Genomic DNA, 25,283 nt, shown 5'->3' with positions numbered 1-25,283 from the left:
GAGAGGAAAACGTAGACAGCTGCATACAGGGGCAAAGGAAGCAAAAACACATTATAGAGCAGTGAAAGCGTAATAGATATTCACAAAGATAAGAGGTGAAAAACTCATTTAGCCGATATGAAAAAAGATACCAAGGCTCATTTCCGCTGCCAGATAAGGTCATTTTTCTATTAGGGATTTTAACATGTGCTGTGTCTACTGTGGACTGCTATAAAAAGACTATAGGAACTTCAAATACTCATTATGCATTTGAATGGAGGGCAAAAACAGTCTAACAGTCTACAATAGAGGAATATAATGAGGAATATATTAGGCTTAATTTGAATTATCTTAACACAATATATGCTTTCAATTCTTTCCATTTGTGTGCCTGCATAATTTATTGTGTTTACTCAAAAAGACAGGTTTTCATTTTTTTTTCTTCTAATCATTACTTTATTTGATGAGATGGTACCTATAGTCAAAATTATGTAGTACTATGAAATACTTTTGTAGGCAGTCCATGATTCATTTCTCATTCTACATTTGAAGGTGAACTGATTAAGAAGACATAGCAAGTTGTATTTTGATTGCAAAATGTACAACTTTTTCAGCCTGCGCTCTGAAAATTTTAAATGTGTACCTTTTGCCATCATAATATTCACATAATTGGCTATTGTTTTTTCACCCATTTTTTTTCTCTGTTATTATTTTTCCTTTCCTTGATTGCAACTTTGAGGGCCTAAACGTCGCCGAAAAATCCCAAAACAGGGACTGACTGGTCCAGTGAAAAATTTGATGAAATGAGCATCACAACAATGTGCCGCCTAGAAGTGGACCCCTATGGGAGTGAGGACAAGCAAAGTTTGGTGTAGGCAAACATAATTTGGAACAGTAATAGCGACCAATAAGACAAGCTAAAAGTTGAACTGGTGCTTACCCCTATGATGAACAGAAAGTCGGGATCAAAAAATTTGCCACCGTTTTGACTGCTTGTTGATAAAACACTACTAGATCCTGGTTTTTGGTTCAAATGTGCTCACATTTGGCACGTCACATCTACAGATATAGGTTCACAAAAATTATCAGATTTTGGGGGGATATTCTGTACAATACCTTAATTTCCTGTTTCTTTGATGACTTTTCACGGCATGATCCTGCCCCCCTTCCCATCCCCCCCAAAAAATCGTACATGCGCATGCTTAGTCCAATCATGCTGAAATTTGAATCACTAACGCGTGATCTCGACCTGAATATAAAGTATTATGAAGCGTATGACAAGTATGACATGGGGCATTTTTCACCGTTGGCCAGCAGGGGCGCAACGACTCCCCCAAAAATATTTAAAAACATTTTACACGCACATGCTTAGTCTGATCATGCTGAAATTTGAATCACTAATGCATGATCTCTGCCTGAATATAATAAATGCAGAAAAAAAAAAAGTATTACAGGCATGGAGCATATTTTACAGTTGATCAGCAGAGGTGCAAAAAAACATTTAAGGTGCATTGTGTAATTTTTCTGATGGAGGATCTGTTGGCTTGAGACGTGCACTCCAGGGTCCAGGGCCATCATCACAGCAGCTTTAATCACGTTTTAAGTTTAGTTTTAACTTTGGTAAGACAGCCCCTACTTCATAATGAATACAACATCTTGGTATGCATATTAAATTTCAAAATTATGAATTAAATGAATATGTATCTTTTCTTGTAGAAGGCTCAGCATCTGCTTGTCTCCATAAAAGTTATATTGCTTTGCTTGGAATGTTCCACAGTATGACATTAAACAACTGGCAATGCAATAAGATTTCTAAATAAAGACAAGTTTGTAGTTGTTCACACATTATAAAGTACGGCATAAAGAAGCTGTCTCATCCACGCTGTTTAATGATACTCTTTTAAACCCTGGGGCCCACCATGTTAAGCAGAAACATCCAACTGATTTCAAAGCAGATTTTCTTCCCCAATTGGTGCAAGAATAAGGCATTTTGGGTTCAGGCGAAAACACAGATATCTACTGACTCCATTAGATTAGGCCTGGGGATCATTTTGAACAGTTTAGATGTGTTATGCCACTACAGCAAGTCCAAGGAGGTATGAGGAATGAATTTGAGATTGCAAATCTGCCCGCAGACCAGAAATGCTTAGCACAGACTTTTATGAACGCAATCGAGTCCATTAACTAATGAGAAATATTAAAAAGCTTTAAAGTGGAGCGTGATGGAGGAGGCCTGGGTACAGAGGAGTGATTTAAAATGTCGAGAAGATGCCAAGACGTTTTCCAATTCTTGCAAAAAGTTTGACTGGATGAAAAGATGAAAAGTGCGCGAGTAGCACAACATAAATACGAGCACATATCGTTTGTCTGTTTGAGAAGCGGTGAGCATTGATTGGCTTATGGCATCGCCCACAACAATGACTCATAATGCGTGTAAATCAGAGACTGGTCAATGCCAATGGCGGCCGTACAGAGTTCAGAGCAGGGGAAATCATAAGCAAGCACTAAAAAAGTCAAACAGTTGTGGAGCAAAGTGAGAAATGAGCCTTGTATGAACTGGAATAAGTCAATAATATGCAGAGGTAAGGATTTGTCTTATTTACAATGCTATACTGTGGAACATTTCAGGCAATATCCTAGTTTACAAATTTAGAGAAACTCTGGTGTTCTAAGCAAATTTGAAATGTTTAATAACTGCATTTATATATAAAAAAGAAGAAGTTCAAATTAGTTCATATTTTGACAGTGTAAATGCATCCCAATTATTTGTTATGCAACAAAACCCATATTTACTACTAGTGTACATCCCAATGTCAATACAAACAGGTCTAAAAACAGGTCTAAAAACAGTATAAAACAGGTCTAAAAACGGTCTAAAACAGGTCTAAAAACTGTCTAAAACACACCTAAAAACAGCTCTAAAACAGGTCTAAAAACGGTTTAAAACAGGTCTCAAAACTGTCTAAAACACGCCTAAAAACAGGTCTAAAAACTTGTCTAACACAGGTCTAAAAACAGGTCTAACACAGGTCTAAAAACAGGTCTAAAAACTTGTCTAAAACATGCCTAAAAACAGGTCTAAAAACAGGTCTAAAACAGGTCTAAAAACAGGTTTAAAACAGGTCTAAAAACTGTCTAAAACATGCCTAAAAACAGGTCTAAAAACAGGTCTAAAACAGGTCTAAAAACAGGACTAAAACAGGTCTAAAACAGGTCTAAAAACAGGTCTAAAATAGGTCTAAAAACTGCCTAAAACAGGCCTAAAACAGGTCTAAAAACAGGTCTAAAACAGGTCCAAAACCAGGACTAGGACTCCGTGGCATAAAAAAAGGTTGGGGACCACTGAATGACACAGTAATAATCTACCATAATATAGGATTACCAGTGTGTATGTCTCACTAACTGCTGGTAACCACAAACAATATTTTAGTCTAGCCTCGCATCTTACCTCAACCTCCCTTGTACACTATAATCTTGACAGCTTTAATCACTGCAGTCTATTTTTAAAGTCAGATGTGTTGTAAAAGAGAGGAAACTGTAAACATGTTCACAGTGTGTTTTTTTTTACATTACGTTACATAGTTTTCAATCAGCTGAGGGACCCGGAAGTGACATCAGACTCAACAGCTCTACAGGAGACAGACGGTTTGCTATGGCGACCCCAGATGGTGCAGGTTTGAAGTTTGACAAACAAAGTACTAGAAATGTGCCTCTCTCCTCCACCTTATCCAGTCTACAGATGTGTGCTTCTCCTCTGTCTCTGCTGCCAAAAGCTCTTCTTTTATCTGCAAAGGATTTTAAACAACCTGCCCTCCCCCACCTCACCTGCCTCCACTTTGCAAAGAATACAATCTAAAATCTATCTTTAGAGCAGTCTTAGTGTCTTTCATCATGAGAGCCGTTTCCAAGCTGTTTTAATGGGCCCTTATCCTTCAACATAGTTTGTTTTATGTATTTGGGTTCATAGGGACTACAGAAAGATGGAGCAAAAAGGACATTTACTTACACTTTTTAATAACTGTACCATTTCATAAAGAACACATTTACTAATAGTTTCTTAAAAATGATTCAGGCTTAGGGACTACTTGGTTAAAATAAAAGGCATGGGGTTAGGATTAAAGGCACTATATTTTCTACTGTCTTCAAAACATGAAAAACAGAACTAGTTCATTTTAAACGGTTTGCAGTGGTCCAAAGCTATTCCTTACCTACTTTTTATGCATTTCAAGAATCCTATTATTCACTGTGATGAGTTTATAAGTGCTTTTCATAACTCAGAGGCGAAGTTTTGCTGTGACAGTAAATCTAACACCAACTACCATCCTAACATACACTGATACTTTGACATTAAAACGCTTTCTAATTAAATGCTTATGACCTATTCTGACCCCAAGAACTGCTTATACAGTATATCTATAATGGAGTTATACACATTTATCTCAAATACTTGGTGCAGGGCCTTTATTTAAATACTTAATACACCCAAATCACACTTGAAGAGCCCATACACACGATTTTCTGATGTTTCCTCATCAAAAACATACCTAGAGTTGAGTTTTGTTTAATTCGCACATTAATTATCATTTAATACACAAACCCTGCATATTTAGCCTGAGTTCCTTTCTCAAACACAAAACACCCTGTTCCACCTTTTGATGTCATGTGGTACTACAAGAAATGCTCCACTGTGTTTTTAAACTCCATGCACCTTCACTAAAATCCTTTGGAAAGGTTAAAGATAGGTGTTAAAGATTTGTTCATTATGGATTAAGTCTTTGCCCACGCTTTAGTAAGGATACTTTTTTTTACAGAGTTACCAAAGGTTTGAAGTAAATGACTTGAAACTATAAAAAAGCAGGAGACAGACTTTGACAAAAACATAGATTTATGATAGACGTCTCAAACAAATCAATGCAATAATCAATACAGCCATTCATCACTATTGGATTTGAACTCAAGCAAATGTCAGATCAAGATGACTAAGTAAAAGGCAACACGATTCTCTATTAAGACCTTCTCAGGGAATAACCATCAAAAATATAAAATGTACATAAACAAGTATTTGGCAAACGTCGTACATTAAGATTCACAGTTAAGTGTAAAGAGCTGGGCTGACATGTCAAAAAGTGCTTAGCAATAAAAGGTAGAAAACACAATGCTATAGGGTATTGATGAACACCAATTTGGGTCATTTTTATGATTTTAAAGAAGCTATACAGGCACCATTTTTGTTTCCTTATTCCTTTTGGAGATATTTCTGATCACTGGGGGGAAAATGCATTTTTTTACATTCATAAAACTAAAATGAAATGGCCCTAAACTGCTATTTTAAATTAAGAGCTTACAGAGATTATTAACACTTGGTTGATCACTTTTATAATAAACCTTCACAAACAATATAAAATAATATAAGCATGTTCAAACTTTAAAGATGCACTATGTCACTTTTCTGGTCTGCCTGCTTGTGTTGTATCCAGGCTTGACTTGGAATGTTCCAAAGTATGGCATTAAACTTGTGTTATTACCAGTAACCTCCAAGCAGGTGATGTAGCAAGGCCAAGTTACAAGTCAGATCTGTGGAGAGGCATATCTCAGTTGATACTTTGCAGCTAATGTCATTGACATTCCCTAGGGTCATGATGCTAACAGTAGACACTGCTCTGTCTGAAGCTCTGTTATTCATGTTAGACTTTAATATGAACTTTGGTTTAACACAATCTCACCAGAAAGAGCTGAGTCTTTTCACACACAAAACAGGACCATGAACACTTGTATTGATCACAGCCTCTTGAAATTGTGTTGTTTAAACCCATTTTGTATTTTTTCTTGAAGACAATCTTAAATTTTTTTCTCTGTGTTTACTAGTGTGCGCATTGTGTCACCATAGTAACTAACATTTTGCCAATAGAGATACATGTAGAACACCCCCAGTGTGACATCACTGCAAAGTATCAATATCTGTAAGTAGAGGATGATACACTTAATGTCATACTGTGGAACATTCCATCAGAAAAGTCCTATACTGCACCTTTTTAGTAACATTTGTGTTCACACTGTGAGCGATGACTGAACATGTGGTAACGCTGACTGCTTACATTCACCCAGTCTTAACAATACAATACATTAGACATCGGACAGTAACAGACACAGGCATGGTACATATACTAGAGTAAAGTCAGGCAAATATCCATTCATACAAACATTATTAACCCAAGGCACGAGCTTGTTCTGGGCTGAGGAGGTAACAGTTTAAAGCACATTGAAAATAAAGGCATTTCAGGAAACTGACCAGTCTGTCTATAACAGAAGCTTTTGTGCATTTGTCCTTCACACTCCTTTTCATTGTATTAAACAGATGATTGTTTTAAAATATTAGACGGGGGCAAAAACTAGTATTCCTGTATACATTATGTGTGCTATTTTTAATTAGAAAACTCCACAAATGTTGAATCACTTATTTTATCAACACTCTATAATCCTCTAGTTACAACTACTGCATATAAGTAGCATATTAAAGGTGCATTATGTAATTTAGTCTTTACTGAGTTACATCGTGCTCCTTTAACAATAGTACTTTTGCTCCCATTTCAATTACAGTACAGGTCTATAGGACGTTATGTCATCTGAAACCATTGGGCAGTAGACGGTTTTCTATCTTCATTGAGTAAAGCAGAGTGCAGACAGGGGAGCAGTACTCAGAGGAGGCGACCATCTTGTTTGTTGACTTGTGGACATCACAATTGGACAGGTAACACTAATTCTCCAGCCCCTGTCTCCTAATCTCCCCTGATCTCCTCTGACGGATGGGTAAACAGCATCTGCAGAAGGCTTTCTACTCGTGTGTCACTGCAGTAAATAGTGTAAATGATATCTTTAGAGACTAGAGAGGCAACATTTCACAATAAAAACTATACTGCTTTATGGTATATACAGTATAGTAGGCAATTTAAATGACAAATGAGATAATTTGTCTATTGTTTCAAAGGTTAATTTGATCTTGATTTGTAGAGTTGTAAGGGATTTATTACCAACAGTTATTATTACTGTGGATTTGGCTAGACTTTGTTTTATGTTTTTAATCAACATATGCGTGTGTATTACATTTGTTTTGTAAGTTTATGTTAATGGGAAATAGTTCAAACAATTATTATTTTTCCAGTGAGCACAATGTATAGGTCAGAGATGATGTATTACCTTTTGCATTCTGTCCCCCCAAGACTGTAGACTCATATAGACTGTACAACTTTTTATTACACTATCAAGAAAAGATTTGCAAACCATAGACTGTATAAAGAAGTGGAGTAAGTGTTTGGCTCCAGTCAAATGAAGCTCACTGAGGACGCAGTTACATTAGCCAGTTCCATATAAGGAGAAGGAATTCATTTATGGACAAATTAGTGAAAATAAAAACACCAGGGCCACGTAGAGCGGGTTAACATTTAAGACCAAAATGACGAGGTTCACAGCAGCAATTATAGAGAGAGGGGTGACGATTTTTCAACGTGTAACCAGAATCGATGGAGGCACAAGAGCCCAAATACTTACATAATATTTGAAACGCAGTGGCGAGCGGGTTAGTTATGTCCATATACAGTCTATGATGCAACCCACCCAACATTTTCAACAAAATGAACCCAAATTGGACAAGTAAGTGACATATATCTTAAGGACTAATATTGAAAAGACTTAATACTTAGACAGGCTTAAAATCCATATGGCTATCTTTATCCCACTATATTTTGGTATCCGGTCCTCTATATCCTATCTCAGCTCAACTCAGTATTCAGAGTGAGTGTAAACTTGTTGTAATGTACTTGCCAGTGGCCCTATGGCTGTTTCCACTAATAAAACTTAACTGGCAGAAAGTAATACCAGGAACAAATCTCATGTATCCACTGGCTTCTCCTTAAGACAATCTCACAGTGGGACAAATGTAACGCACACAAATGCACAATTATACTTGGTCTTATCGCATCTACTGTATCACTCCTCCCTTACCCCGCCACACAGCTGTTAATTCAACATGGGGACTGAGTTTCCGAAACCCTATCCGCTAACGTGCACCACTATAGCAGCTGTTGTGCATTTTACCCCCTATTACTTACTACATTCATGAGGTCAATAAGGTCAAGCGATTCGCAACAACAAATGCACACATACTTTTAGTCATAAGCATCAGATGTAACCTTAACCCTTAAAGCAACGCTATGCAACTTGAATGTGTAGACGTATTTATCGTGAAACCAAAGAGGAGTTAGGTGGATTCCTGGATTTAGGTTTGTAGATAACATGGACCAAAAGTGAGTAATTAAAACTGCAAGCAGAGATAAAGGGCTCGTGCACTGCTGCAGTAGAGATTTAGATACCATTTAATATGACCAAAATATATTTTACTCTGCTTAGAATGTTCCACAGTACTTACCTAAAGGGAGACAAACACCGTGGTCCATCAGTTTAAATTATTGGCCAATTAAAATGGAACATCTTAAACTGAGCCCAATCAGGTTCATTTGGTCTTCCTATAATTTATGTTATTAGGTTCTTATTAGGTTCTTATTAGCTTAGGTTTTTTTCAGACCAGAATCACTCTGCATTCGATTATCCTTCTGAATCAGTTTTCCGAGGAAATAGCACAACTCGGACCTCGGTGGCGGAAAAAGTAGACGGAGCAAGGATTCCAAGTCAGAATCAAAGATGGCTGCACCCACTGTGACGTGTAACTATGAACTGTTTCCATTGTGTTTGGACACTTTGGAGGTTTAAATGACAGTTTGAATCACTCGTATTACTGCACTACCTTACCGCCTCCATATTGCTCTCTGTGTGTGGTAGTCGGTGTTGTAGTGAGGCTCTTCTAGTCAGACAAGTGAAACATAATAATGCACGTCAAGCTCGGATGTGACATCAAATTTGAGGTCCAAGTAGGAGTCGGAAGATAATCGAACGCAGGGTCAGAATCAGCTGACCAGATACGTCACAGCAACATCACGTGACCACTCTGAGGAAGACCACTAATCAGCAGTCGTAACTGTCAGGTATGAAAACAAACCATTGGTCTGAAAAAAGAACCTAATAACATATCTTAAATTGAGGCCTAGCTGAAACATATATTTTGAGATTAACATAATGATATGATATTCACAGCTTAAACCATGGATTGCGTTTGCGACAATATGATTAATGGATTTTCACTGCATATAGTTAATTTTTACCTTTTAGGGAACTGCTTCTTGTAAGATTCCTAATATCAGTGACTTGCAAATCGTGAAGTTACATAATGTTGCTTTAAGTGCACATTTAAATCTCTTGGTTCTGATTTCTTTACATCACCATCACCACATCACTAGTCTGTTGTCTTCGGCATGTCACAAGTTGTCAGTCTTTGCGAAGTCCTCTCATTTCTCTCTCCGTTTTGGCGCACACCGCTGCGTTGAAGCCACAACTCGCACTCCTGATTTCCCAGTTTCCAAGCACAGTGAAAAATCCTTAGATCAGCAACAAAACGTGCCGAAACATCTTCAAGTCAATTTTTAAAAGCTATTAAAATCACTTGTTCAGCATTGTGTGTCAAAATCCTCCTTTTCCAGTCTAATAGTGAGCATTGGGTCTCCGTTTGGCTGTGATCCAGGATACATGTGGTTTTGGTGAATTAGATTATAATGTAAGTTTTGATTTTGGTAGCTCGTGTAATTTCCTGGCATATTTGCAGTTTGGTTGTTGTGGTAAGTTACAGAATGATGACTGCTCTTCTTTGGGGCCCAGTGGTAGCGATGGCAACACAAAATCACAGTCACAGTTACCACCACCAGCAGCAAGAGGGCGCCAACTCCGGCCAAGACGTAGTACCAAAAAACGGGAAGAGGCTGTGCGACCACTGAGTTTACTGTGGGCTCCATCCCAGACATGGCACCCCCTAGAGGGCAGGAGGATATATGGTAAATGGGTTCAAATGCCAAAGAAATGCAGGCATGCAAGCCACGTAGAGAAGCGCAGGTAACAAGCGACAAGATTCAAATATTTGCATTGGAACATGGATGGGTCCTCGGGATGGCGTATGGAGTCTTGGAAGTAACAAAGCAGCATAAAATCTGTCAATAGCCATTCACAAGTTCCACGTTTTTGCAATTCAAATATTTGATTAGTTTGAACATAGACTGTATAGAGCGGCCCTGCATATAGTGACAATAACTCTAGCTGCTAAATATAAATACGTATTATTCCTGTTGCTAATGACTTGCTAATTTGCTAATTGTGGTACTACTATATACTGACATTAAGAGCTGCGGCTACTACAATAAAAAATAACCAACGTCTAAACCAGTTATGATACATCAATAAATGCATTTATTTACTAAATAGAGGTGGGACCAAGTCATCGTTTTGCAAGTCTCCAGTAAGTCTCAAGTCTTTGACCTCAAGTCCAAGTCGAGTCCTAAGTCAAATACAGGCAAGTCCAAGTCGAGTCTGGAGTCACTGGCTTACAAGTTCAAGTCAAGTCCAAGTCATCTGCTTTGAGAAAGTCATTTCAAGTCTTTAAACCAACATTCCAAATATAGCTTAAACTTTTAGCTATTTCTATGACTTTTAAGATAAATTGGACTTATAAAGTCATAGTATATTTATATATAAGTGTTTATAGAGTATAGAATAGTTGTAGAATTGCTATTTTTTCCTTTTTAAATGTCTTGACAAGATCTTAGAGTCAATCATTACAGTCAGAATAGATAACAAACTCAGATTTCAAAGTGCTTCTCAAGTCTTCTCATGTCACAGGCCTCAAGTCCGAGTCCCAAGTCATTCACCTTCAAATCCATGTCGAGTCCCAAGTCTTAGTCTTAGTCCATTTTATCAAGTCAAGTCTCAATATAGTGACTCAAGTCTGACTAAAGTCCAAGTCACGACTTGTAAGTCCACACCTCTACTAAATAGTATTCTAAAAGTATTCATGGTGAAGAAACAAACTAGATCATTGTGTATGCACTGCATTTTAAATTGTAAATGCTACAAGTTCTGTATAGGCCTAGCCATGGCTGCATTCAAACACCCTGTTTAACTGGTTACTTGCTACGACTACATCTTGAAACCCACAAATATCTAAATTGAGACAGAATTAAGATTAAACCTGGACTAGAACAGGACCAAACTAAGTCTACATCAAAATCAAAACAGGACTATACCGATGCAAGTGTGAACGTAGAATTAGCTGTACAAAATCACTGAAGCCTGGAACTAAACCCATACTTCTACCAACCACTAGATGGCATTTTATCTGTTCTATCTTCGATTCTATGAAATAATCTATAACATCTATAATCTATAATTTATATACAGTCTATGTTCAGAGATTGACAAACGTAAGCAGAGGCACATTGACAGACAACGGCCCATGCCATGCTGTTCTTTACACATTCAAAGCGTTATGCAATGAGTGGTTGTAGAAAAAGTAAAGCATTTAGGGTAGATTTCAACCTCTTGTGCACCTACTTTGCAGGTGAAAAAGAAATGGTAAGAAAACTGCACGTATAAGGCAAGTGGAGGCATTATTAGAAGAATGAATGGTGTGAAAGGGAGAGGTCTTGTGCAAATGCAGGGTGTAGGGAGAACGCTAATCCGGCCGCGATAGCTTTAATCCTGCATTAAAGGGTTTGTCTAAAACTTCAATACTCTGTCAACTGGCTGTGAAAGAAACCCAGAGAGGAGCGGACGGAAGAGAGAGAGGGATGGATGGAGGGAGGGAGCGGCGGAGAGGAAAAAAGGAGCAAAGGGAAAAGCGGGCTAGAGAGAGCTAAGAAAATGTGGAAGTTAAGAGTGTAAAGAAGAGGAAGAGAAAAGGGGGGAGAGCGGAGAAAGAAGACAGAGAGGGGGAAGAGGGAAAGACAGAGAAAGTGAGAGACAGAGGTGAAGGACATGGAGGGAGAGCGAAAAAGAGTCAGAGAGGAGGGAGATAGAGAGAGCGAGGAAGGGAAGAGATAGCGAAAGGGGAAGAGCCGGGTTGAAAGAGAAACATAAGAAAGGAAGAGAGAAAAAGAACAAAGAAACAGGGGAAGAGGAGACGGAGACAGTCGAGAAAGAAAGGTTAAGGGATGCGGAGAGAAAAGGCAAGCAGACAGGAGAAGGGGGAGAGATGGAAGAAGAGAAGAGAGGGAGAGAAACATAGAGAGGGGATTAGAGAGAGAACAAAAAGTGGGAGAGAAAGAGAGCGAGAGAGAATGAAAGAGAGAAAGAGAGGTGTTAAGGAAAAGATATGGGACCTCAAGGAAACCAGGGGTAGCTTAATTTAAGTTTAGATGGCGTCTTTAAGGGTTTAAAATAGGCTTTGATTGTGGAGCTGCACGCAACAGCAGTCTCCCTGGAGTGGATTAGACTCTGTGGGTTTGAAAGAGGCAAAAACACTCAAAAACACTGGCCAACACTTCACTCTCCTAAGGTTATAATGATCAACCTTACATTTTTGTCCACACTTTGTTTAAACGGCGAGCTAAAGTATATATTTACCGTAGACATAGGAAAACGTTATTGCTTTTCAAATTAAATGGTTGTCTTTACTGCGATGAAGGGAAAGAATAACCACTTTACATATAGCATTTTCTGATCTATGTTAAAATGTTGTTTCCTCATCAAAAACATGTTGAGTTGTGTTTTGTTTCATTCACACATGTTTAACACACAAACTCTACATATTTAGGCTGAATTTTGATAATAATGCAGGATTACTCATGTGTAAATGAAACAAAACACAATTCAGAATACAGTATTTTTCGGACTATAAGGTGCACCGGATTATAACACACAATATCAATAATGTTGAATTCTCTTGTCTATTTTCATACATAAGACATTATTAGGCGCATTAAGCAAAATGAACGGACGACACTTCAGACTCATACCTTAGCCCTTACATCCACAATCCATTGGCAGATCGATAATTCGCCCGACGTTGCCTCCCTGTGTTGGTGAATGTGTATTATGAATGTGAAAGTGGGTGGATAATTTAAGTTTGTTTTTTATTTCCTATGAGGAGGACTCAAATATACACTAAGTAATAATGTGTTTAATGCAGCTTTGCGCACATTTGTTTATGTTTTACAGAATTAAACTTAAAACCACATGGCTAATTTGCATAAACTATAAGCGCTGAAAAAACAGCTCGCTTCTTGTGCACTAATGTGATCAGCTTCTGTTGGACTAAAGGACACGACGCTTTCTGCAACAAGGCGACGGCGGCAGTGTGCGGTAAAACAGCCTTGAACTATACTTTGCCCTTTACTCCGCGAGGCTCCTGACTAAGGTAGCCGTAATGCACGAACAATCCATCAAGCGGTGCGGCTTCGTAGCTTACCAAAGTCATATTAAAACATTTTTTTTATTTTTGAGCGCTGTGTACAACAGAAAATCGGTCAGTGAGCACAACCAGAATTAATACATAAGGCACACCGGATTATAAGAAGATTAAAGGATTTTAAGTGTGCCTTATAGTTCGAAAAATACAGTATGTTTTTGATGAGGCAACTTTTTAAACATGGCTTAAAGTATACATAGGATCCTAAAAAAATCCAAAAATATTCAGAAATCTAGATATCAAAATAATGTACAAAAGACCAGACATAAGAATAGACCTTCAGAACATTACTGATACCACGCAATGTATATTAATTACATTCAACATCAAAAATAGCTTTAATGATTAAACCAAGACCTAAAATGTGAACTGCAAAAACATCTTAAAATCACAATTCTACAGAAGATGATTATTCCATTTCTAGGGCCATCGCCAGCCAATCAGATACCTCTGTTATTACCATAGAAACAAACTCCAGCATTTTGACATGCTTACAGTATCCAGATGAACTATAAAATTCAAGAAATGGTCAATACTTCACACTGGAAAAACAAACAAACAACAAAAACCTATCGAGTTAATGAACATGTTTATAGGTGCCATTTTGAGTACTTTTCACAATTAGAAAGATTATTTTTCAGTTGCTATGACAATGGTGCTCACCCAGTCTCAACCAAAGAACTACAGAAATCCTTAAAGTTCATGTTTTAATCATTTTTAACAATGAATAGTTACTACTAGTTTATCACAATGAGTGCCATTTTAATGTGATCTACCGTACTGATCAGAGTTTTTGTGATTTCAATGAAGACGCTTGAATATCCAACCAGAATTTCACAGACCAGAAAGTACAACTCAGCAGTAATAAAATGCCATCGTTTCAAACTTCAGAAAGCCAGGTCAAACAAAGTGCCAAGTGCCACCTGGTTCTGACTATTTTAAGAAATATCTTTGTTTTAAATCGCAGTTAAGTCGCTCTCACGTTTCTGACACTGTTCGGAGAATGTTTTTGATCTTAACTTGAAGAGTGTTTGAACTTTGTGCTATTCTTACAGTCATGAAAACAGGAGCGAGAACAGGAGGAGGGCTTGTTATAGACAGGTGAGCCCAAACAATCACTATTTGTCAGCTGTAATGTGCAGTCTATTCAAAACACACACATTTTGTCGCATTAGCAGTAGCAATGGTTTAAAAACTGTGTAGAATATGTTAACAAAGCGTAACAGGATTAACCAAAAACTATTACCTAAAATGCTGCCAAAGAACATTTGAAATCAGCTAAACAAGGTACTGCAAGGTAAAGATAAATTAATTCTGGAAAAAAATGTAAACATAAATATTTTGAAAATCCTCTTCGAAGAAATGTAGTGCAATAATAGTTGTTTTATATTGCTATTATGTCTAGCACTTAGAAAATGTGCTTAAATTATGTGGGGTTTAATAACATTGTGTACGTTGTTTCTAGTAGGGCTGCTCGATTATGGAATCATCATTATCACGATTATTTTGGTCAATACTGAAATCATGATAATAAATGATTATTTTTAAGTTCCACGATGCTTTTATCCAGCATTTCTCTTTCTCAAAAAACACTTTGTTATTGATAATTTACGCAAAACTTTCAAACTGAAAACAAATATAGGCTACAAATATGCACCTTATAGCAGTTTTGCAGCGTATAAAACATAAAATGAATAAAATAAACTTTGAACATGAAATAAGGCATAGAAAAACATAAATGTATCCAAAATAAACTATATATCCAGCTGTGGTACAATCTCTATATTTAAAAAATTGACTAAATATACTTATTTATTTTTAAAAAATATATCCCAAAATAAACTTTGTTAAGTTTTATCATTTCAACTCGATTATATGAGTTTGGAGATCTTTTGACACACAAATCAAAATTGCGATCAAAATTCAATTAATTGCACAGACTTAGTTCGTAGTATTGGGTAATTTTAGTGCAAACTAGGTATATTTGCAGTTTTGAGTAAAAAAACAAAACCATAAAACTTTGTGTGTACTGCCTCAAGTGGCCACAGGGATTTCAAGTACTACGTGACATCACGCAGGACTGCCCTCATTACAGCCAGTTGTTTCTGATCACAAACTTGGCTGCAGCGGTGGAGTTTCAAATGTAGATATATGTTTGACCAATCACATTGTTCGTCATAGGTCTAGGCCCTGCCCCTTCTATCTCCTCCCTCTTTAGTCCTCCAGATACTGCCCACTTTATCAGGCTCACGTTATGTCACAAACCCGGAAGATGTTTGGAAAGATACAATTACAACTTCCGGTGTAGTTGCGGACTCTGGGCTCGCCTAACATGGATCTATTAAAACCGACTGTGATAAAACCCATTGAAGTAAAAGTCATAAGAGGTAAAATGAAGACTGCATACGTATTTGCTGTTCAGAATCATCTTGAATTTGGCACCCTCATCTTTTCTAATCACATGTACCCAGTGCGCTCGGAGTTGTGCGTCAGTGGGGAAATGATGAAAACTGAGATATGGTTGGAATTGTTGATTAGCCGAACGTAACGCAATGCTACAGTGACATGGAGATGAAGAAAACCCGGGAAGGCCTGGGAAGTTATAACCGCATTTTTCCAAACGCCTTCGTGGTTCGTGACGTAAGCGTGAATAGAGCTGATAATGATTCACAAAAAATATAATAAAATTTCCCATATCTTCCAGAGAATCATTCAAAACACAATACTGGTGTTTTTTTTTGTTGTTTTTTTTTTACATTTTGATGATTTGATAAAAAAATACTAATAATAAATCATAAAAAACAACAACAAATTCAACAGATTTCAACAAATCTCAAGTTACCAGAATACCATGCTCTATATAGCTGAGTAAGTCAAGATGGTTGCCCAATAACAAAAAAAATATCAGGTCAATCTCTCCCACCTGCATTGCATACTGCTGTTGTGTCCATGGGCAAAACATATCACCAGCATATTTTGCGTGTAAGTGTAAATGTACTTGGTGTGCGATCGGTTGTCATGGAGCTCACATATTGGCAGCCACATTTCTGTCAGACTGCCCCATGTCTCAGTTAGATCTGAGTGTGACTGAGGAGGAGTGAATGATCAATGCATTTAATATATACTAATTAGAGGTATATACAAGTGTTATAAAAAACTGAATGCATTATTTTGAATTCACTCCATTAAGTCCAATATGCAAATCCAGGTGTCTCAGCCCAGCATGCAGCAGCTCGCCATGCTAAAAATGCACTGGACTCAAAAGTCAAAACGCTAAACCCGGTAAACCTCCACAAGCAGTGTCATATTTTAATAAGTGCTGACTAAATGGAAATAGTTTGTTTTCATTGTCTCTGTGCGGACATTATGCACTGACAGTTGCTGAAAGCTAAGCTGAGCCACAAGCAGGAAGCGCAGACACTCGGGACAGGAAGTAGAAAGGAGAAACAGGAATTAAAACTTACTGGTGATTCCTGGCGTCAGCGCTGGAAGGGGCTCTGGAAAATTCAGAAGAAACATATTTTGAATACATGTGAAACTGACAAGATATTACTATTTGTATTGTTGCCTGGCTAATGGTCCATTATCTCACAATCACAATGAAGCAGTTTGTATTCAAACATTTTCAGATCAAATTCACGCAGAATCACACATTTTGCACCTTGAATTTCAAACTTAGGAGACATTTAGATATAGTTTGGAATCATAATGAGTCCTCAAAATGGTGTCCCAATCAGTAAAGAGTCAATAGAGCAGAATCAACCAAAGGCAAAAGTATCTCCCACAGACAGGGTTCCCACGGTCATGGAAATCCTGGAAAAGTTATGGAAATTAAAAAGGTCTGGAATAGTCATGGCATTTTGTAAATTCAATGAAAGTTTTGGAAAAGTCATGGAATTTTTATATCTCTTTCACGCAACTACAATCACAGTCAATTTTCCATATATAGAACCTTTAATAACTGGTGGTCAAAGAATAATATAATGATATAGAATGATAATTGCTATAATAAAGGTAATGTAAGCAGTTTCCGAATTGGGAGTACATGCTTGTTTCTATGGATGTGTCTTTGCTCTGCCTGGAATGTTCCACAGTATGACATTAAACAGCTCGAGCGTACATTTATTTAATTACAGGTAATTTTATAGCTCAAAAATACCTAGAAAAAAAGACATTCTGACTGTGAACAGGGTTGCTTTGGTCTCCATGAAGATAGAAAGGTTTAATGCCGTACTGTGAAACATTCCAAACAAAGCAATAACATCTCCATGGAGAAAAGCATTTGATGAACCAATGCACCTTGAAGTAACTCCAGTGCTTTGCAACCTTTAGACGTTAAAATGGAACTAAACATTTGTGCAGAATTTTGCCCAAAAGACACATGTGAATTGATCTTTCTTTTTATTTATATATTTTTGTTGGCTTAAATTATGAAGCGTTCTCTTTAAGTTATCATTAGGCTATTATGATTATTTCCAAACGTATGCGCCTTTTGTTTAAAAGAGATGACAATAAATGCACTGACAGTATTTTGAATGTTAAAAAACTATAATACCAAACCATAAGGTGAGTGGAAAGGGTTGATAGTTCATATTTAGGGTGCTGTAAAGTCATGGAAAATTCACTTTAGGTCATAGTCATAGAAACGTTTTGAAATTTTGTCAGTGAAAAAGAAGAGTGGGAACCCTGCACAGGTGAATGCTGTCACTGTGTCCTTGGGCAAGACACCTCGCTCCCAGTGTCTGTGTACACTAGTGTATGAATGTGTGTGTGAATGGGTGAGTGGTTCCTTGTTGTAAAGCGCTTTGAGTGCCTTGAAGGTGGAAAAGCGCTATAAAAATGTGACCATACTGGGAGTCAATAGAGAAGAAACAGTAATAATTCTTCATTTAGCATAGCATCATTCAGTTTTTCGCCCAAATTAGACCCGTGCTACCCTTGTGAGCTTCAATTGAGCTGAACGCTATGGGTGACGCCACAGTCCCTTAGTACATTTCTTTATACCGTCCATGTTTACTACAATGCAGCCTGACCTCAAATTACTATGCAGGAATATCTTACTCTGACTAATTTCTAAACTTTGATATGAAACAATCCACTATGTTGTCCAATGCATTTTAGATTATAATTATAACAAAACAGTTGAATTTGAATAGAGCTGACTTGCACAGAAGCCCATCGTAACTACGCGCCCTTCCGAATCAATACAGATTTGTGGAGATTGAGGACGCTATTGAAGTCTAGCGGGCCATAAATCAACCGGCGTGACAGTTATTTGCTAAATTGAGTGAACGTAGAGATGGGAAAATAAAAGAGTTTGTGCTGACAGGAAACATGGCCTCGCGCTGAGATCTCTGTGTTTTTTCTGTGTCTATGGTCTGTTCCAGTTTGTCAGCTTGTCTTTAGTTGTTTGAAAGTGAGGTGTAAATGGAAGCAGACGCCAAGGGAGGAAGGAGAGAGGAGACAGAGGAGAGGAAAGGTGGTAGGAGATGAAAAGAGGAGCTGAGGAGGAAGAGGGTGCGTTTAGGGGTCATGGGAACACAGAGATTTCACTGCTGTTTGGGATTTTGACGAAGGATATGGCATGAAATATAGAGATGGTAGTTCATTGGCGGTCTAAGTATAATTTTACATAAACTGGTATTAAAATGTTGTGTTTTGTTTCATTCACACATGTTTAACACACAAACCCGACATATTTAGGCTGAGTTCTTCTCTCAAACAGAAAACACTCTGCTCAATCTTATGATGTCGTGGTAATACAGGAAGTGCTCCACTGTGTTTTTAAATGCCATATACTTCCAATCATTTGGGAAATTTTAGCAGGCAAATAATGCAGGATTATTCAAATGTGTGAATGGAACAAAACACAACTCCAGACATGTTTTTAAAGATGTAACAGAAGTATGACATGGCTTAAACCTCACAAGAGTCAATTTTGTGTAATACAGGACCCTGAATATTATGTTATGTTTGTTAGGCTGATGTGTGATAAAATGTTACATCTTAAAATTTGTAACAGCTAAGGAAATCATCGAAGTTCTAGATCATTCCCTGTACTATAAGGTAATAGGCTCCAGTATATGTGTTGCTATAGAATGAGATAATGTTTAGGCTGGATTACTTAAAAAAGTCTAGCACTAATTTAATGTGAATACAATGTACCATATTTTTGAGATTATAAAGCACACAAAAATTGACAGTGCACTTTATAATCTGGTGTGCCTTATGAGTTAATTCTGGTTGTGCTTACTGACCTCGGACCAATTTTACGTGGTACATGGCGCTCAAAAATCTGTCAAAATGTTTTAGTACACCTTTCGTAAGATACAAAGCCGCGCCGGTTGATAGATTGACGGAGCATTACATCTATCATAGTTAAGAGCTTCACGGAGTAAGAGCAAGTGAGCATTTTTTTCAGCACTTCTAGTTTATGCAAATGAGCCATGTGGTTTTCAGTTCTGCTTCTGTAAAATGTAAACAAATGTGCACAAAGCTGCATTAAACACATTATTACTCAATGTATATTTGAGTCCTCCTCGTAGGAAATAAAAAAACAAACTTAAATGATCCACTAAGGGATCAGTCTCAAGTGTCGTACGTTTGTTTCGCTTAATGTGCCTTATAATCCGGTGCACTTTATATAGCGCCTTATATATGACAAGAGATGAGAGAATTCAACATTATTGATATTGCACTTTATAATCCAGTGTGCCTTATAGTCCGAAAAATGTGGTATACCTGAACCTGATGAAACAAATGAACTGAACTGAACTTGTGAAATGAATCCAATAACATTCTAATAGTACGTCAATGTGCTCTCTTTATAACCCTGTTGTAAAGATCCTAACTCCAAGTTGTAGTGTCAAAGTTCCTTTTCTAATCCACTTCAGACACAATGCATTTTGAAGCTGTGGTGATTTCCATGCAGTGTCCTACTTATTTGTCCAAATGAAAAGTTCATGAGAGATTATACGTTTGGTGGAAGAGTCAAACAGCATCACAATCAGGCTGATTAAGATTCACTGTTCACTTAATTCTGCCATTGTCCAAAGAGGAGACCTGACATCTATCTAATCAACTTCTTTTTCAGTGAATCTCTGCTACTGCCAGTTTCTCTTCTGAGGTAAATGATTAAACTCTTGAAAGCCATTGCTAATTTGATGCATTCTTTAGTCTATTAAAACGTCTAAAGCGCATCTTAGCTTTTTGCATGTGATTTGAATTAACCTAAGGGTCCTATATCACAGAAAATTGACTCTTATGAACTTTAAGTCATGTTAGAATGTTGTTACCTCCTCAAAAACATATCTGGAGTTGTGTCTGTTCCACCTTGTGATGTCATGAAGCGGTAGTATTCACGTTAACAGCTACCTTTTGTTAGAGATTGGCAATTCCAGCACTGAAATTATCCAACTGCTTCTAGTGAAAGTGTATGGAGCACTTCCTGTATTACCACATTACGTCACAAGGTAGAAAAGAGTGTTTTCTGTTTGAGAAAAGAACTCAGTTTAAATATGCAGGGTTTGTGTGTTAACATGTGTGAATAAAACAAAACACAACCCCAGGTAAGTTTCTGATGAGGAAACAACATTATAACTGTTAGCAGAAAATAGCATAATATGGGCCCTTTAACTATACTTAAAAGTTTGCTTACAGAATTTGTTTTTTCCTCAATAATGCCATTTTAATATTCACTGACAATATAAAAGTCCTATTAACAAATGTTTTCAAATCTGTGCTTGATCCAGCAGACAGTACACCACAGAGAATACCAAATGCCTCGTCTTCATAACTGTGTAAAATACTGATAATCAAAGATAGATGAGGATCCGTGCCTGGCGGTCGTGTGTGGCCTACTTTCTTTTTTATTTATTTCTTGTTTCCGTGTCTGTGGGAATGAAGAGGAGCAAAGATGAGCCCTCTCCCCCTCTCCCCCTCTCCCACTAAAACAAACCATAAATTTAGGCAGTAAAGGGGTTAAATGCTATAGTGCATATGTGTAGAAGCACAGTGATATGCAGAAGGCTTACAACAGCTGGATCGCTTAAACACCATGGGAACGGACATGTCTGTTTACATTAGCTTGACAGGTCTGTTGGTAATATCACTGTTTTGTTTTCTGTTTTTCTAGTTTTGAGTTTAATTACTTTACAAAAAAATCTAAAATATTCTGTTGCTATTTGGCGTTAATACAAGTAATAAAGCTTATTGTTTTCAAAATCTCAGTCATATCACTGGGGCGGCAGTAGCTCAGTTGGTAGAGCATTTGCCCACTGATCTAAAGGTTGGCGGTTTGAATCCAGCTCTCAACATAAACATCACAGGTTGAGTGGTCAGATCCACTGACCCACAGGTTGGCTGGTGTGATTCCAGCTCCTACAGATGAATGCTGCTGTTGTCCTTGGGCAAGACACTTAACCCACCTTGCCCACAGTGTCTGTGTACACTGGTGTGTCAATGTGGATGGGTGAGTGGTTCCTTGTTGTAAAGCGCTTTGAGTGCCTTGAAGGTGGAAAAGCGCTATAGAAAAATGTGACCATTTACCATTAGTGTATTTTATCACTCTACAATATATTTACTATAAGCACCTATATAACATTAAAGTCTGTCTCATGTTTAGTACTGTATTTTTCGGACTATAAGTCACACTTTTTTCATGGTTTGTGTGGTCCTGCGACTTATACTCCAGTGTGACTTATAATTAAAATTTTCACACTGACAGCCGACAGAGGCGCTCTAGGCTTGTGTGTCAGTATCTGCTACTACTATTACTCCTGTACCACTGTCACTTCACTCTACTGTGCATGTCTCCTGCAGAAAGAGCCGCTGTCCAGTCTGGTATCATGTCAGTCAGTCGCACCATTACTTCTGTACCTCTGAAAATTTTAAATTTAAACAAACTTAAAACTAAAAACAATCCAAACCAAACTGTCGGGATTCAGAAAGGCTCTAACTGGAACTGAGGCTGAGTCTGACAACAGCTACACAGAAGAGAAAGTGGTGCTCCGTTTACCTCCAGAGGTCGCAGAGTGAAGAATTCAGTGGATTTAGTGATTTGGAGTGAGATGGAGAGTTTGGTAAACTTGTTCTGTTGTTTATGCTATATTTATCTGAATAACTGTTCATATGTGACGTTAACAGCCTGTTGTTCTCTGTTCTGTTGTTATTACTATAACTTGCCTTTCAGGATGAAATATCTGTTCCTGGTCTCTGATTTGATAAAATAAATTTCACCCAAAAAGTGCGACTTATAATTTGCTTCTTCTTCATTACGCATTTTTTTTGGCTGGTGCGATTTATACTCTGGAGCAACTTATAGTCCGGAAAATACAGTATTTAATCGTTGTATTTTGATATACTGATCAAACTTTATTCCACCTCAAGGAAATTTCAAATACACATTTTATGACTATAGACATCACAACTGTTTAAAATGGTATAATGTATGTTAGTGTTGAACTCACGTGTGCACTGCTCCAGGTCGAAGCTGCTGCTCATGTGAATGTTGTCTATCCGGATGTGCCCTCTTGTTGGATGCTCAAAGAATCCCTCAAAAACAACCTAGAAAAGACAAAGTGCACTCTATGAGGAAAAAGGCTGAAAACATTCAACTGTATTACAACTGTGCGTGTGAGGTGGGGTACAGTGGACAGTAATATGTTCATTTTATATATGGGCAGGACCAGTATTTCTTTTTCAATTATATGTTTTTAAAAAGAGAAATATCACAATCACAAATATTGGCCTCTATGTCTATAACGTTTGTACATACCCCAAAAAATTATATGTTACGTATTAACATTTCATTTTGTTTTCAAATCTCACTCAAATTGTCTTTCTATAGTATATCAAAAACCCTCCTGTACCTGATACTCTTTGGGGCTTTGAGGCAGCACCGTGCGTCCCTCCCTCCACAGCGCCCCCTGGTCTCCGCGGAGGGACCACAGCAGGGTCTCGTCCTGGTCCGAGTCGCGCAGCAGCACCCTGAGGCTCCCCTGGGCCTCTCCCTGGAGCTGGTAGTGGAAGAGGAGGCAGAGCGTTCCTGACTCTGGCGCCACCTCAGGGCTCAGCAGGCGGGCACGCTTCCTCTGAGTGTGGGGTCCCGCGTCCACATGGAGGTAGTTCCCTGATAGGTCTGTAGAGAGGAGAAAGACTGGGTTAGTATAAGACTGAAAGAAGATTCATTCATTTTATAGGATTGGATAGGAGGATTTACAGGAAGTTCAAGTGGCTATGTCCAATTTTGTTTTGTATAAGCAGCTCAGGTCAAAATGAGACTGCTGTGTGCTGTTTTATTATACGAGAATCCGGAAGTGCATCTCTATGTTGTCAAAAGCGCTAATAAATTCAATGAGGTGAATAATTAGGATTGCCAGATATGCATAAACTAAGCGAGAAATAACTCTGGACCACTGCAAACCTCAAACTAGTTTTTCACGTCATTTAAGACCTGAAAATAAAAGGCGTCTACTAGAACAAAACTGCCATATCGCATAATAAATTCAGCTAATAACAAAGGTGATTTGTCCATGCTTTGTTACAGTTACACTACCAGTCAAATATTTGGACTCATTCTCTCATGTTTTTGTCATTTGAGACAGTGTGTCCAAAGTTTTGATGGTGCTGTTTAAGCATTTGCAACCAATCAAAAGTTTGGACACACACTCTCATTCAATTTTTTGTTTCTTTTAGATAGAGAAGACATCAAATATATGAAGCAAGATTTATGGAGTTATTTAATCATAAAAACGTTAAATAAAAACTAAAAGCAAAGCAGCATTTGAGGATTTGGTTGTAAAAGCGCTTTGTGTTGCATTTTTTGTATGAAAAGTGCTCTATAAATAAAGTTTATATGATTGATAAAATATAAAAATATTCCATACATACTTACTTCATATATTTGATGTTTTCTGTATTAAAAAAACACTGAATGAGAGGGTGAGTCCAAGCTTTTGACTTTTATGTGTATATTGATGGGCTTCAGATAGATAATGCACATTAATACGATGATCACAACTTGGTGCCCCCTGTACAGAATTCTACAGCTGCTTGAGTAAGAAATTGGTATAAATAAAACTAGAAAAGCACTCAGAGAGCGCAGACCTCCGCCAAGGACTACCCCCATTTTTTATATAAATTGCGATAAAATCAGTCTTCTGGATCAGATCCGGATCAGCCTTTGGAATATGAAAGAGGATCCCATTGTCCATCCCTGAGTCAAATTTCATGGGGTTTGGTCAATAATTAACCCAGATATTGAGAAACAAAATTTTTGGCCCCATTTACCACAATGTTAACTAAAATTTCAAAGTGATCCAGAATCCAGGATTTCTTCCGGATCACCCCCAAAATGAAATCTGTTCTTCCTTTTCACATTTCCAACAAATCCTGAAAATTTCATCAAAATCAGTCCATAACTTTTTGAGTTATGTTGCTAACAGACAAACAAACAAACAAACAAACAAACAGACAAACGCCGGCAAAAACATAACCTCCTTGGCGGAGGTAATAAAACTAAAAAAAGGTACAGGTATACACACATCACTGGTGCTAGGCTACAACAGTGAACATAGAAATTGAGACAAAGGCTGCACACTTACTCCCAAACTGCATTTAATAAATGACAACGTTTCAATCAATGGACCTGATGAAGATTCACTGTTGAAAAGTCATTTATTAAGTGTAAAGCTTTTGTCTCACTTAAAAATAAAACAGAATATAGTATCTGTATTTCTGTAACATTGTAAATATAGACTGCTATTGTCCTTGGAGAATGACATAGCATCTTTAGCACCATGTCATATAACGGCTCAGTTTTGTTCACTATAAACAATAAATAGAGTAAGCACTAGTCTTCTATATTTTAGTGAATGTAATTTTAAAAATAACTTCCACAAAACCAGTTGCATTCAGCCATCGTATAAGATAAAAAATCCTGCGCATACAAAACCACTCATTCATT

The 25,283-nt window shown here is 37.5% G+C and overlaps 1 protein-coding gene across 1 annotated transcript in view; it reads right to left on the bottom strand.

Annotated features, from left to right (window-relative positions):
* LOC110156118 (neuropilin-2-like) overlaps positions 1-25,283 on the bottom strand; it is a 206,409-nt gene that overhangs the window by 11,048 nt on the left and 170,078 nt on the right. Inside the window, exons 14-16 of the mRNA XM_055152527.1 lie at positions 23,188-23,456; positions 22,786-22,882; positions 16,783-16,815 (exon numbers count right to left, since the gene is read on the bottom strand). Of these exons, the coding sequence (XP_055008502.1) occupies positions 16,783-16,815; positions 22,786-22,882; positions 23,188-23,456 (399 nt within the window). The remainder of the gene's footprint in view (positions 1-16,782; positions 16,816-22,785; positions 22,883-23,187; positions 23,457-25,283) is intronic.

This window comes from Boleophthalmus pectinirostris, unplaced genomic scaffold (genome assembly GCF_026225935.1).
Source record: "Boleophthalmus pectinirostris isolate CB_2022bp ecotype Guang Dong unplaced genomic scaffold, ASM2622593v1 HiC_scaffold_1, whole genome shotgun sequence".
Classification (NCBI taxonomy): domain Eukaryota; kingdom Metazoa; phylum Chordata; class Actinopteri; order Gobiiformes; family Gobiidae; genus Boleophthalmus; species Boleophthalmus pectinirostris.
This window is presented reverse-complemented; position numbering and strand designations above follow the sequence as displayed.